Here is a 15,952-nt window from a genome sequence, read left to right as displayed (position 1 = left end):
TGAGGCGGTCAACGACACCTTAACTGGAGGCAGATGTGGCAGCGCCAGTGTGGGAAAGGTTTGGTAGGAAATGTGGGGACCAGGCGTGGAACGACTTTAAGTAAAGGATGAACCAGATCCTGAGTCCTGCTGGGAAGTGCCACTTGACGACCAGTACACAAGGTCTGGACAGATTGCAAAGGGGCTCGGAATAGATCGTGGTACCACAGTAGTCCTGCTGTTTTAGGGGAAGACTTAAGCGTTGGTTGGAGGTCCTTGATGCCGGGGTGAGGAGAACTATTGTGGACAAGACAGCCTCTGAGCAGGGGAACACGCTTGAAGAGATGTCGATGCCACTCGGGTAGGCTTTGAGTACCTGCAATGATGACTGGTAGTCGAAGGTGAATGGGAAGTAATTAGTTAAGGTTAAACGCGGTGAAGGTAGAATGAAGCCATGATGGAAGGAATGGAAACTGAGCTGGGTGGTCTAGGAAGACTGAAGCGCCTGAAGTGGAGCTTATGTGTGAAACGTGGTAGCTGAGGATGGAGGAACTGGGGTCGATGATGTTCCACCTCGGTAGTAAATGTTCTGAATGTATTTGTTGATGGCGTCAGTGACTACAGGATCATCGGACTGGACGGCCATGAACATGAATGGCCCAACAGGAAGGCAGCAATCCCGATAGCGTCGGTCTTAAAGTAACCCCCAAACCGGCTGATAGAACGGTGTATCAAAGTGCAGCGGCAACTTGGACTGAATGAGAATGACAACGCTTTCCAGTGATGAACCGAAGACGTTAGGGTCGGGAGGTAGGAGATAAGGGGCTTGTCCCAAGGGGATGATCTGCGTGGTAAAGTTGGGATAACCAGCTGCTGTTTGGAGCATGAGGAGAAGGTTCCTTCGATGAGAACTCCCAGGACATGGAAGCAGCGGCATCCCGGTGCCCGAAGAGGGAAGAGGCGGCTGCAAGAGGGAAGAGGCGGCTGCAAGAGGGAAGAGACGGGAAGAGGCTGCATGAGGTAAGAGCGAAGAGGCAGCAACCCGGTGCCTGAAGAGCGAAGAGGCGGCTTCCCGGTGCCCGAAGAGCGAAGAGGCGGCTTCCCGGTGCCCGAAGAGCGAAGAGGCGGCTTCCCGGTGCCCGAAGAGCGAAGAGGCGGCTTCCCGGTGCCCGAAGAGCAAAGAGGCGGCTTCCCGGTGCCCGAAGGGGCGAAGAGGCGGCATCCCGGTGCCCGAAGAGCAAAGAGGCGGCTTCCCGGTGCCCGAAGGGGCGAAGAGGCGGCATCCCGGTGCCCGAAGAGCAAAGAGGCAGCATCCCGGTGCCTGAAGAGCAAAGAGGCAGCATCCCGGTGCCTGAAGAGCGAAGAGGCAGCATCCCGGTGCCCGAATGCAACTCTGGGGAATTAATGGATTTGGAGATGCTAGCTAATACTACAAGACCGATATGTGCAAATCCGGGATGACCATCCACAACTTAAAATTAGTAGATGAAAAATGGGTATGATGGAAGTAGCTTAGGTGGCATGAGTTGCTTGGCGAAGCTAGCATGAGTCAGGTCTGAGGACCCTCCTTCTCGGCAAGGAAAAACTACAAAACCTCTTCGGGAAAAAGTAGAAACCTTGTGGAGTTCCACAGTGAAGGGGGGTATCCGACTCTCGGACGGACAGGCAGACATGCTTCAAATAGCTGCTAGAGTGGAGTTGAGGCCACTCGGGTGGAGAACTAGTGCTTCGAGATAGAGCAGTTCAACTGGAGTTGAAGGGGGATTAATTGGTTTGGTGGGACATGAGAGCGTGAGGCTGACAGTATTCCGGTGGGTGGACGCAGCCCTTCTGGGTTAGAGCAAGAGGGCAATCCGGTGATTGAGGAGGCTGGAGTGGATGAGGAGGCTGGAGTGGATGAGGAGGCTGAAGTGGATCCTGGAAAAACTGCTTGGTGAGCTGACCAGAAGGGCTTGAAGGGAAGTGAAACATAGGGTGGAACCTGGCAATATTGTGCCCGAGGGGAAAACGCCAGGATGTGGCTACGCGGTGCCCGAGGATAAAATGCCAGAACCGGGCGACCCGAGCCCGAGGTTAAAATGTCTCAACCTGGCAATACGGTGCCCGAGTAGGAAATGCTGGAAACTGGTAAGACTGGAACTTAACTCTGAGCCAGAGGACAAAACGCGATAACCTAGGATGAAATTCTGGAACCTGGCAACGCGGTGCCCGAGGAGAAAAACGCAGAAACGTGGCAACGCGGTGCCACAAGATAAAATGGCGGAACGTGGCAATGTGCTGCCCGAGGATAAAACACTGGAACTGAAGCTAGAAGCTGGGACCTGACAACTTTGAGTCAGGACAAAACGCGGTGACAGAGGATGAAATGCTGGAACTTGGCAACGTGGTAGCCGAAGATTAAAAGCTGGAACCTGGCAATGCCAGTGCCAGAGGATAAAACGCTGGAACCTGGCAATGCCGAGCCAGAGGATAAAATGCTAGAACCTGGCGATATAAAGCCAGAGGATAAAACACCAGAACCTGGCGACGCAGTGCCAGAGCATAAAACGCCAGAACCTGGCGACGCAGTGCCAGAGGATAAAACAACAGAACCTGGCGACGCAGTGCCAGAGGATAAAACGCCGGAACCTGCCGACGCAGTGCCAGGGTATAAAATGCCGTAACGTGGCAACGCTGTGCCAGAGGATAAAATGCCGTAACGTGGCAACGCTGTGCCAGAGGATAAAATGCCGTAACGTGGCAACGCTGTGCCAGAGGATAAAATACCGTAACGTGGCAACGCTGTGCCCGAGGATGAAATGCCGGAACGTGGCAACGCTGTGCCCGAGGATGAAATGACGGAACGTGGCAACGTGGTGTCAGAGGATGAAATATCTAGCAAACTGGTGATCAAGGAGAGGGGAGAGAAATGGGTGGAAAGAAATGGAGGGGAGGGACTGGGACCTGGTACGCAAATACCATATGAGAAAAGTCTGGGATCTGGCGACCTGATGCTAGAAGAGAAAGCTAGCAAACTGGTGCTCGAGGAGGGGGGATGGAGGGGAGAGAGAGAAGGGGAAGTGGGACCTGTCAACTTGGGTCTGAGAAACGAGTGAAATCAAGGAACGAGTAGGGACTCGAAACGTGAAGCTCGCAAAAAAATCTAGCAAACTGGTGCATTAGAAATAGAAAGGAGAGGAGGGGGGAGAGAAAGGAGAGCAGGGGGTAAGTTTTTTTTTTTCTTTTTTCTTATATAATTTTTTATAATTATTTTATAATATACACATGCACGTTGTATTTATTTATTGTTATTTCGAGCGATGCTGGAGGGGTGAGCAAGTAAGGTGAATGAATTACTTGAAAGAGGTGATCAAGTCTGGCTCCGAGGCTTGAGTGATGGGCAGCTCGGTGCGGGAGGAAGGAGACAACGGAGGAGGAAGGAAACGACGGAGGAGGAAGCAGACAAGGGTGAGGATACTTTATCTGGAGGAGCCGCTCCTGCCGGTGGGCGGGGCAGAGCGCTCTCCGCAGTGGAACGAGAGTTAACGGGGAATTGTGAGCGCAAAAGAGATGTTTAAAACATCATGATTTGATGACGGTGCCGTGGTCTGGAGACCTGCCGCTGTCCACGCGGACGGTCAATGTAGAGAGAAATGACGAGCGCGTGCAGTGGGCGCTTAACGAGCGAGGCCGCGGGATGAGGCTGGGATGACCCGGGCGCTGGAAAGACCGGAGCGCTGGGAGGAGGGCGCAGGACGCACAGCGATCTCAATACCGGACTAGCAGAAGTGATGCGAGGTGGGAGGCCGGTCTGCTGACTGGGGCCTGGCCGTAAGCGAGAGCTGAGCCTGTGAGAACAGCTGATGGGACCGGACCGGTCCAGTGGGATACCAGTGGAGGATGGCCCGGTGTGGCTCGCCTGTGCTTGGCCGATGCATCGAAAGGAACGAGGTCGAGTTGATCCATAGAAAGATGAGGAACGAGTGTGTTTTCGAGCGAGGCTCCCGCCGCCGCCGCCATGGAGCGTGTGCACAAAAATCACGAACACAAGTGTATGTGATCTGGATGATTAAGTAGTGTAGCCGCAGGAAGCGGCGTAGGAAGGGGCGTGGTCCTGCTCCCGAACTTAAGATAACAAACTTATCTTCATTTAAGTCCCTGTGGTAAACATTTATCCCAGTTTTACATCAGTCAAGTTGCAATTTGTGCAGAAAAAAATTAAAATAAAAGATTTACAGGAAGTAGATCCCTCTGTGATGTCATCAATAAGCGACTTTACATCAAACAAAATATGCAAAGACAATTCACACACGACTGATAAGATTTTTTGACAAAATGAAGGTGTTTATTTGTCAAATCTTAACTGTTAACATAACAAAACATAATTTATATGGATATTGGCCCTTGTTTGCATTATGGTTGCTAGATAACAGTTATGGAATTGGCTTTACATATGTCATATCTGCCGCTCATGTCCAACCAGGAAGTAACTTCACCAAAATTGTCAAACTGGGTTAAAAAAAGGTACATTTTTTATATAATCACGCGGTTTAGTGACATGTGCAGTTGAACCTGTCATGTGCTCTGATGTCACTAGAGCTGGGTTGAAATAATCGATTTTCCGATTTTTAATCGATTCGCATATTAATGACCGATTATTATTTTTATTTTTTTTAAATTAAAATTATTTTCTACATTTCCCGCAGTGAACTTCAATCTACCTTCAAGTAAGGTAATTCAGGACTCCTGGATTATCTTTCTTGAAGGTAGATTGACCCTTAACCTTTTCATCAGTCTTCCAGCCATTAGTAACTACCAATACTTGTAAGATTTGCTGTTTGATATTGATATAAAACTAGTTTTAATGTTAATGTTGCTTCTCTACAGTCATGAAGTGAAGGAAACGGTTCAAATACATTTTTCATTTTTAATAACATTTACCCCCGGATCGAATCGAAATCGGATCGAATCGGAAATCAGATCGAAATCGGAGCGAATCGGATGGGATCTGAGAAATCAGAAAAAAACGTTTTTGAAACGTAAAAATCTGAATCGAATCGATTCTTGAAATTTGAATCGAAACCCAGCTCTAGATGTCACTGTATGTCTTCTGTCAATAGACTTCAATAATTTGCTTGTATGTTGAACCAAACAAACTTTATTGAGAAAATGTGTAAATCGTATAACATTTAGATTTTTATTTATTTTTAACTACAATTATTATTATTTTTTAGTTCATTAAAATACGGATGGTAATTGTGGTGTCCAATCCTCAGTAATAACAATTAGGGCACACATAGACAAGGTTTCAATATTCGTCTCGTTCAGAGCGTAATCAAGACAGACTTGTCTTTAATTTGTGGCATAGATTCTGTCATTCAATTCAAAAAAACTCTGCTTTTACCGACAGAGGATTGGCTTTAGTTGTTTTAAATAAAAAAAAAAACAACAACAACTGATCACTGACAATCGACTGAGTCTCGATATCGTCATAATATCAATTGTAGCTGTTAGTTTTAAACATTTCTGACAATTTGTACACTCTTTTTCATTTAATTTTCATTTATTTATTCATAGGACAACGTACAAATACTAATATTCCCCACAAAAAGCTGAAAGAAAACTTGTCTGATTGTAGCAAACCTTGTTGTGGATGGGAGCTCGTGTGTGGTGAGTTGTCCTCCTGGAACGATGGAAGTCGAGAAGAACAGCATGAAGCGATGCCAACCGTGCGCCGGCCTCTGCCCAAAAGGTACAACCAACTAACAATGTTTTTTTTAAATCGCTCATGAGGTGAGTTTGAGTCCAGAACAAAGACGCGTTGGAACAGTTTTGACAGTGACATAATAAAGAAAATGCAGCTAAAACAACTGCTGATAATACACAGGACAATTTCTCTCATATAAAATCATTACATATATGACTGAATAAAAAAAAAACCTGAGTTGTTGTTTTTCATCCATAGCGTGTGACGGGACGGGGACTTCAGATCGACAAACCGTGGACGCCGTCAACATTGACAGCTTCATAAACTGCACCAAGATCCAGGGCAGTTTGCACTTCCTGGTCACTGGCATCAAGGGGTACAAATACATATACACATTATATACATATACATTATACACATATTTACTTAAGAGCAAGGCTTCAGAGGGCTGCGAGGTTTATGGGGAAAGTGATTTGCAATTACCATTACATTACAAATATAATTGAAAAAAGAAAGCAAAAGTAAAAATGAAGAGCAACATTGAGCCCATAAACCCAACCGACTACTTTCATACTGCGCTAAACAAACATGTGCTCAGCTTGCTTTGTGGTTTAGAGCTCTAAACTTCAGGTACAGCAAGATTTTTCTGACAGGATACTTTTTCTACATTTTATCATCTAAATATTTGTGGCCTTTGTGATTTGATGATTGCGCCAACTCACACTGAAATTTTGATTTGATTGCATCACCTTGTAACTGCGTCATACATATAACTGTGTCTACATCTGACAATGTTTCAGGGAGAGACTGTTTTTACTTTTTTCTCTCAAAAGTTTTAGCGAAAAATTCTTGACCGGGTATAAAATTTTAACCAAATTTTTTTTGCTTCAAGTAGTAGATTATTTTTGCTCCTGCTTTTTTTTCAGTAGTTACAACATCCAGAGTATTTTTGAAAAAGCTCACCAGATATCAATAGTTAACCAACCTTATTTTAATTTATCGCTTTTGTTTAGTGATGACTTCAATAAAGTTCCGCCGCTCGATCCCGAGAAACTGAAAATCTTCAACACCGTTCGAGAAATTACAGGTGTCCGTTTTGTGTTTATGTTCAAAACTTGACTGCATCGCCAAGTCTCATTTTATACTTACAACGCTGTTTCTACTTCTCAGACATCTTGAGTATCCAGTCGTGGCCGGAGAACATGTCCGACCTCTCCGTCTTCTCAAACCTCGAGACAATTGAAGGACGAAGCCTCAACAAGTAAACAACTTTACTTCTATTGGTTTAAACAGTGATAGTACATCGAGTTCGGCCTTGGACATTTGTAACTTCATGGGCTTTCATGTTTTTGTATCTTTTCTATGTTCGTGCCGCTGTGCAGACCAATGGGCAGTAAAAGGTGCAGTATCTTTTCAACATTATCTTTAATTTTCATATTTTAGCTCGTTGAAAGTTGTTATCTTAATGTGATGACAGACCAGGCTTTACAGATGTAACTTTTTCTAGTCTGAAAAAAAACAAACAGAACAGAAAATAAAAATGAATTTATGTTCAAGGAAAAAATGAAGAAGAAAAATTCCATTATAAAGCAAAAAAAAGAAAAGTATCCAATCACTGAGTATTTGGTAATGAACAAATATTTTACATAACAGTTTAAAATCATTTCTTCTTGTTTTTTTGTGTGTGTGTTTGACCCCTAAATAAAGAGAAAATTATCAAAAGTTGTCAATTCAATATGTGTAAGGTTAATTTATTCTTTTGTTTTTCTGTTTTGAATCCAAAGGGAGAAACCAAATTGTCCAATTTTCAAATGTTTGTAGTTTTTGGGTTTGATTTGGATTCAAAACGGAAAAACCGAAGAGTGAGCGAACCACGACAAAGTTCTAATCCGTCTGTCCACCTTGTGCAGGAGCTTCTCTCTGATGGTGATGAAGATCCCCTCGCTGACAGCTCTGGGGCTTCGTTCTCTGCGGAGGATCAACGACGGCAGCGTTTACATCTCGGGAAACAAAAAGCTGTGCTACCACCACACCATGAACTGGGGCAAGATCTTCAGCAGCAACGTTAAGAAGCGGCTGAAGCAGATCGATATCAAGGACAACTGCCCCCTGGAGACATGTGGTCAGTGAGAAACCATCTATTCGTTTTGCGTGAGGGCTCGTCTGGATTATTTGGAGGGACTCACGTGTGTCTCGGAGGTCCTGGGATTCCTCTGGAGTGGAGATGCATTTAAATGTTTTGTAAGCAGATACACTTGATATTCTTCACGATTATTGACACGGTCGCCAAACAACAGTGAAATGCTTAACTAATTCATTCATTTATACTGTCTAATCTAAAAAAAGTCTGAATGATAGTGATGGGCGATACACACATTTTTTTAATTGATCCGATACCTAAGTAAAATTATTGCATATGTTGTGATATCAATCCAATACCGATATCAATGAGACACTCCTCAGCTAATCCTTTTAATCTCTGCTTGAACTAATGTGAATAGTACATAGAGGTACAGAAAATGAACAATGTATAACAAAAATATAAAACAAATATATTTTAAAAAATGATTTTTTCGGGGGGCGAATTTTTAATTATCAATATTTATTTGGATACTTCTGTCAGTACGGACACATCGCTACGTGGTATTGTTCCGCCCATCATTACTGAATGAATCAAATTCATCTGATAAATTTGTTATTTTTGCTTCTATTATGTCATAGGCTTAATTGTCATTTTCTAGTTTAGATTAGAGTTTAGAGTTTAGATTATACTGTGAAATTACCATTCAACCCAATAATCTTGGTTCAGTGGTTCTCAACCTGGGGACTGCTGAATGATTTCCGGGGGTCCCCAAATTATATGGGAAAAACTGAACATGTCTTTTAAGAAGGCCTGACACCCTCCAAATGCAGAGATAAATGTAGGCTCCTTTTTGTTGGCCAACCACATTATTTTATCTGCTCTTATGTCCTGAATAGACTACACCTTTTTTGCCAACTTTGGGGGATGTCTGGAGGAATAGTTGGTGGCACAGTGGTGGGGTAGCTATGCACTATAAATTAAATCCTCCAGGCAAGGTTCCCGACAAAGACTAGCACAAGACCTGGAAATCCATCAGAAAAGTGACATACCATTAAGCCTCATGTCAAACGCAGTGTTGATTCCCTGTTTCCACATCTGACGGTGTGTTTGTGTGTTTTGGTTACAGCTGTGGGGGGACACGTCTGCGACCCACTGTGCTCAGACGGCTGCTGGGGCCCTGGTCCTGATCAGTGTGTGTCCTGTCGAAACTACAGCCGCGGAGGGACCTGTGTGTCTGACTGCATGTTCTTCTCAGGGTCAGTACACAAAATACACACACACACACTCCACACACACACACACACACACACACACACTCCACATGTCCGACTTGTAGCAGTTGTGCAGCCTTTCTCTTTGAATCTGAACTATTCCTGAACTATTCCTGGCTAGTTTCAATACGTTAAGCACAGTAGCATGAGTCATTTTTGCTTAATATTTAATGACATATCTTGCGTGTTTTGCACATATTTATCATTAACTCTTATCAATTGAACATGTTTCATCTGGATGTCCTCAAGCTGTATCGCTTCAGCTTCATCTGGTCAAATTGGGTAAAAATCTCATATTCACAGGCCTTTCACGTGCTGTGTTAACAATTAAGCTGATTATCAAAAGAATAATCGATTATAAAAAAATAACCCTAATGAAGATCACTCAGACGTGTATGAATCCCTCTAAAACCAACATAGACTGTGGAAAGGAGAAGGGAAAACAATTGTCGCATGGTTAAAATCCAGAGGTGTGGACTTGTCATGACTAGGACTCCAGTCAGACTGGAAGCACTATTTCTACTTGACAAAGACTTGACTTGACAAACTGAACTTGGGACGACTTGATGCTTATCCTTGTTCTCTATGTTTTAAAGCCCTTTTGTCTTTACAGTCGACACTTAGATGTGACCAAGAACCATTCACACAAATCATATAAAAGGCCTTTTCTGGCATTTGTAATTTGGTACAAGGACTTGAAACTCAAAGTAGAAGACTTGGACTTGACTTGGTGAATTGTGCGTAATGTTTTCTTTAATATTACCTTGTCTATAAAACTATACAAGAACGGCCCAAATTTGTCCTATTGTAATTCACACAATACAGTACATGGATCACAAACTGTATTGATACTTGTTCAAATGAGTGTCTAGTCTAAACCAGAAACTATATTTGTATAGTATCAAATAAATTTGTGTCAATTAAAGTAGTAAGTACATTTCTGTGTGTGTTTTTCTTCAGAGAGCAGCGTGAGTTTGCGAGTGCGTCTGGGGAGTGTCTGCCTTGTCACTCGGAATGTAAAGTGCAGGAGGGGAAGGAGACGTGCCTTGGACCGGTGAGCTGAACCCACAGGAAGGACCAGAAATGTGTTTTAGGAGCTTGTTTTGTGCCCTGCTGCTGCCTCCTAGTGGGGAAAGATTCAGTCTAAAACTATAGATCAGTGGCTGTGGTTACATGTGCACTCAAAATCAATCATTATTAGATTTTGTGGGAAAATGACAGGTAAATTATCTTTCTATCTCATCATGGTCCCTCTGATTACTCACATCAGATTTTGCAGTTTGCATAAACAATATTGAAGGTCCAGAAATCAGACAATGTGAACTTACCGTGGGAACTTACCATTATGTCATAATGGAAGGATTCAATATTCATTTATTTTTATCATTCAAATTGAAAAATTTACATTTTCCTCTGGATGCTATCGTAACTCAATCAAAGTTGTACTAAAAAAGACCAAAACGTACTTAATTAGAATATGATTTAAGTATAGAATTTACTAGTTTCACCATGTATTTGTTATATTTAGTAACATTAGTTCTTGCAACTGTCTCATAAGCCTTTTTTTTTTTAATATTTATGAACCTATTTTGAGTTTTGGACTAGCTGTTTGTTTGTTTAGCTCATCAGAGAATAAATATACAATTCAAGGCTCTGTTTCAGATGTTTACTGTCTAATAAAACTGAAAAAGTGGTCCAAAATTAATCCTCACATATCTTACGCATCCTAATTATTCACCGCTGATGAATTTAAACGCGGTTTTCATAACTTTCAGAGGCCAAAGCGAGTTTTAGCGTCAATCAAGTTGGTAAAGCTAACAAGCATGCTAACGGCGCACTTGCTGCTTTTCGAAGATAAAACGCTCTATAATTAGAGGCAGAACGCACTCAACGGTCTTATTTTGTCCCGAAGAGCTCCTTTTACAACATATCTGTTCTGTTCATGCTCAAAAGCATGGAAAATAAATGAGTCCAGCCTCTTTAATACAATATATTTAGCTCTTAGATATGGCTTTATTGTCTCTTTAACAATGCACTGTTTTTCTTTCTCTCTTTGGCCTGAAGGGGGCAGACCAGTGCGTGTCCTGTGCAAACTTCGGTGACGGTCCACACTGCGTGCCCTCGTGTCCTCAGGGTCTGATGGCGGGAGAAGGCGTCATCTTCAAATACCCCAACAAGGCGGGCAGCTGTGAGCCCTGCCACTCCAACTGCACTCAGGGGTAAAAACACAGAGGGACCCGGGAATATGAGCAATACAGGAGTTCAAGGTGAATTAAACATGTATTTGTGTCTCTTCTCTGCAGATGTTCTGGCCCAGGACTCAAAGAGTGTATTGGGATTGCAAGGTAATTATTCAACAATTTCTCTGAAAGAAATCTACACCAAAAGATTTAATATGATTTCAATTAATCAACTTTTCTCTTATATAGACATACCGGTACTGTACATATCACAACTTTAAGTGCCGTCATACACAAAACTTTACATTCTTGAATTTAATATTTGTCGGGTTTTACAGACAGATTTGTTGCCATTTTATTCTAAGCTTGATTTATTTATTTAATTTCAACTAAATGAGATATCCAAAATCCCATTTCCAAAATGAAGTAAGAGATTTTACTCTTTTAATCATTTTATACATGTCCCAAATATGTGCAATTTGGACATTTCTACACATGAAATACTGTTTTGTTTGTTTTTTAGGAAAATATGACTCAAAGACTACTTGTAATACATTTCTTGTTACATTTCTTAATTGATATACAGTATATAAATCTAAGAATTTAGAGCATGAAATGGAGATGAGACTGGGGAAGGACATGTAGCAAATTGTCTAGCATAAATGTCTCATATGTTGGGAATCTCTGGAATAATTTTAAAGAATGGACTTACAAGTTAAAGCATTTAGGACATTGTTTCTGAAGTCTTTATAATTCCAACATTTATATACTGCTAATGTGGCCTCCTCTAGCCTTAGTCATGGTTTAGTTATTTTAATTTTATAACTAATTTATTCCATGCTCAGGTCGGGTTTATACGTGTTGTACATTTGGTGGTCCTCATATTTTGTTGACGTGAACCACCATTTTTAGAGTTAACAGAGGCTTTAAAAGCTAATCAAAAATGCATGCACAAATGAAGAAAAGTCATGTATTTCTCCCCTGCAGTGTGAACATCACTGCGATCGTCCTGGGAGTCATCGCGCTGCTGTTCGTGGGCTTCTCCATCTTCATGCTCACGGTTCTGTATCGTCGAGGTCTCGCCATCCGTCGCAAGCGAGCCATGAGGAGATACATGGAGAACGGAGAGGTCAGGGGTCAAGTCAGGCTTAAACCACGGGCAAGGCTGGAGGATTGTTCCCTCATGTGTTTGGTTTCATTTCAGAGATTTGAGCAGCTGGACTCCGGGGAAAAGGGACCCAAAGTTTGTGCCCGGATCTTGAAGCCGTCAGAGCTCCGAAAAATCAAACCTCTGGGGAATGGAGTCTTTGGAACAGTTCACAAAGTACGACTCGTGGGCCGCTGACATTATTATTTCATCTTTTTAACGCAAGAGAAAATATTGTTAACCTTTTAGATACATTTTTCTGACAAATACTGCAATTATGATTAGATTTTCTGTATTTACATAGAAGTTGATATTTGGTTCTTACATTTGAGAGAACATTTTGACCTGAACTGTTACAATGAATGCAAAAATAACGTGCATTTCAGTATAAAAACAACAGGTGTAACAGGAGTTTGAAAAATTACATCTTCTAATTGAAACTTCTAATTATAACCTTTCAACTGATGATTTTGATTCGCTTGTGATGATTCATCTTGTTTTTGCTCTTTCAGGGCGTGTGGATTCCTGAAGGAGACACAGTGAAGCTTCCAGTGGCCATTAAAACCATTCACGATCGCACCGGACGACAAACCTTCTCTGAGCTCACAGACGTAAGGGAACATCGGGAACAAGCAGTCGCCACAGTGTTTTAGTCGTGCTAAAAGTCTCTTAGTTGAAGTGGGAACAACTGTAGTAGACACTGGAGAGCAGCGCCACAATGTGCCACAATGCAACGCTATACAGCACCCTCTACTGGAGTTATTAGTGAATTAGAGTTGTTTTTACTGTCATTGTGAATAATTAGCGGTTTCACATCATCAGTTATATAAGAACATTAAACAATATGCAAAACAACACTGTTATTACATTATTACTTGATTTGATAAATATGCTTAGGATTCCAAATGATGATTAAATTATTTTACAAGAATAAAAGAAACAGCTAATTAATTAACAGATTCCTTTTTATGTTATTGATGTGACCAGAGATGGGTTTGTGAGAGGCCAAACGATTGTGCTCAAGTAAAAGTACTGATAATGGCAAATATAAGCTCAAAAAGTGTGGTGTGGAAAAAGATATTCATAGGAGTACAATTTAATTCTGAACATCACTCATGGATTAAATGTACTTGTGGCTCGTCACTGCTCAGCTTTACATTGGACTTACTAACTGTCTTCTTGCTTGTCAGACTGTAATGATGTTCTGTCGTCCCTGCAGCACATGATGGTGATGGGGAGCCTGGACCACATAAACGTGGTCAGGATCCTGGGCATTTGCCCCGGGGCGAGTCTGCAGCTGGTGACACAGCTCAGTTCTCAGGGCTCGATGCTCGAACACGTCCGAAAACACAAAAACAAACTCACGCCCCAGAGGCTGCTCAACTGGTGTGTGCAGATCGCCAAGGTGAGGGATCATGTGACGCTAAAACACATTTATTACTCTGTTTATGTTTACTATGGCCTACTACACTATATTATAACAGTGTAATTTTGACAGGAAGAGTTTATTTAGTTTTAGAGATTTAGTCAAGATTTAGCAAAAAAAGAATAAAAAATGGTTTTAGTCTACAAAAATGCCATGCTAATTCATATGTCTAAATCCATAATCCAGGCTTACTTTATTTGTATCGCACATTTTGTAAAGAAGATTGTTTTCAAAGTGCTGCACTATAGAAATGTAAAACAACATTTAGCTTTAAAAATCTATGATTAGAACAAATAAAACCTAAAGCAGTGATAGTTTTAGCCAACCAGAAAATACACGATTTTATTTAAACTATGATGAGCTGTATTGCAGTGCAGTTCAGTCTGTTTATGTTTTGGTTTTGAGCTCTGGAATTGAAAAGAAAGAACTTGGAACTATTCATCCCCTTCATTAATTTATGTTTAGTTATTTTTTTATTTAACAAAAATGTCAGTAATTTTTAGTCCAGGCAAATTTTTACTTTTAGTCATATTTTCAGTAATTCCACTTAAATTTTGTTTGACTTTGTGAAAACGGCACATTAAACTCACTCCCACATCTCAAACTAACTCATTCTGAGCCTTCTCCTCTCTCCTGTTGTGCACAGAAATAATATCAATATCAATACAAGTATTAGTCAACTAACTGACTAAACATTTTGTGGATTGGGCTCAAGCTCAAACCAAGTGTGAACTCAAACATATGATTCTGACAAAAAGTATGACAAAATAATTAGTAGTAGTAGTTTTTGTGGTGGTTAATGAGACGGAGTATCCAACTTTCTCTTCTTATAATTTGTCAATTCTGTTTCCAGCCCAGAAAGAGCAGTGTAAAAAAATCGCCACATGCTGTTGATTTCTAATTATTAAACTTTTTTTCTTGAAAACTGTTTTATTATCACCCTGCTTTACTTTTGTGTCTAAAAAAAGTTGATCTAAGGCTGTGCTAGAGGCCCCAGCTTTAACTCCTATGATATCGTAAGTAAAGTAACAGTGGGACAGTGTATGCTCACGTGTGTCCGCTTTTGTCCCAGGGCATGTATTACCTGGAGGAGAACAGGATGGTGCACAGAAACCTGGCGGCTCGAAACGTGCTGCTCCAAAACAACTACACGGTTCAGATCTCGGACTATGGCGTTGCCGACCTGCTTTACCCCGACGACAAGAAATACTACAACGAGGCAAAGGTGAGGGACGGGGGAGCGATACGGGACTGGATCAGCATAGGAAGATGTCGCGCCAATAACTTTAACGTGATACATTTCCCATGATTGCTGACTATTAATTCATATTCTTATTTAAAGTAAAAGTAAAAAGAAGTGTATTCTACTGACGAAGGCTTGAAATGGGGGAAGAAATCAGTTTAAAGTAATCAGCGTTGAAACAAGAGAGAATTCAAACCAAAATCATTTATTTTTATATTGACGTGTAAATAGCATAACTTTGCCATGTTACTAGCATAACTTTGCCATGTTACTAGCATAACTTTGCCATGTTACTAGCATAACTTTGCCATGTTAGTCAAGATTGCCAACACAATCTTGACTAAGTTCTAAGCATCTTTGTCATTTTAGGCTCCGATCAAATGGATGGCCTTAGAGAGCATCCTGTTTCGTCGATACACACATCAGAGTGACGTCTGGAGCTACGGTGAGATTTACAGCGTTTATTATATACATATATTATTATTATTTATTTATTTGACCTGGTAGACTAGCCCTACTTTAAACCTGAAATCACGGTGGTACTCTGGAGGCCAAATTTTGTCTTAGATGGTACTCAGTGTTGATGAAAATTAATGAAACTACATATATTCATGATCCTAATTTGGACTGACTTCTTGTACAGTTACACTTCCATTTGGGGGTTTTCTGCATGCAGTTACTTTCCTAAAGTACATGGCGGTGTTTGATCACGCCACTTAGGCTTTAAACTGCTCGATATTTGTGAGGAAAAAAGAAAGAAAACGCTGCTCTTGTGGTGAGTGCATGCCTGGTTTTTCTTTCTGTAGTTAGCGACAAATACATGCAGACTAAGTTATTGATCATTTCCCAAATGTCCTAAATTTGCCTCTTGGTTTGTCAATGTCAAGCTTTTGTTAAGTAGTAAATAATTAAGGCACACACATTTTAGTTTCTTTTT

At 41.5% G+C, this 15,952-nt stretch overlaps 1 protein-coding gene across 1 annotated transcript in view; it reads left to right on the top strand.

The window, feature by feature from the left end:
• The window catches only part of erbb3a (erb-b2 receptor tyrosine kinase 3a), a 40,948-nt gene that overhangs the window by 20,618 nt on the left and 4,378 nt on the right, over positions 1-15,952 (top strand). The window contains exons 8-23 of the mRNA XM_072452731.1: positions 5,597-5,710; positions 5,924-6,041; positions 6,679-6,752; positions 6,836-6,926; positions 7,048-7,065; positions 7,576-7,787; positions 8,875-9,004; positions 9,980-10,073; positions 11,084-11,238; positions 11,323-11,364; positions 12,187-12,328; positions 12,404-12,523; positions 12,859-12,957; positions 13,566-13,751; positions 14,845-14,997; positions 15,385-15,460. Of these exons, the coding sequence (XP_072308832.1) occupies positions 5,597-5,710; positions 5,924-6,041; positions 6,679-6,752; positions 6,836-6,926; positions 7,048-7,065; positions 7,576-7,787; positions 8,875-9,004; positions 9,980-10,073; positions 11,084-11,238; positions 11,323-11,364; positions 12,187-12,328; positions 12,404-12,523; positions 12,859-12,957; positions 13,566-13,751; positions 14,845-14,997; positions 15,385-15,460 (1,824 nt within the window). The remainder of the gene's footprint in view (positions 1-5,596; positions 5,711-5,923; positions 6,042-6,678; positions 6,753-6,835; positions 6,927-7,047; positions 7,066-7,575; positions 7,788-8,874; positions 9,005-9,979; positions 10,074-11,083; positions 11,239-11,322; positions 11,365-12,186; positions 12,329-12,403; positions 12,524-12,858; positions 12,958-13,565; positions 13,752-14,844; positions 14,998-15,384; positions 15,461-15,952) is intronic.

This window comes from Eucyclogobius newberryi, unplaced genomic scaffold (genome assembly GCF_026437365.1).
Source record: "Eucyclogobius newberryi isolate DKJ021-1_F unplaced genomic scaffold, fEucNew1.0.hap1 SCAF_19, whole genome shotgun sequence".
NCBI classification, from domain to species: domain Eukaryota; kingdom Metazoa; phylum Chordata; class Actinopteri; order Gobiiformes; family Gobiidae; genus Eucyclogobius; species Eucyclogobius newberryi.
The sequence above is the reverse complement of the archived record's forward strand: the minus strand, read 5'-3'. Positions and strand labels throughout refer to the sequence as shown.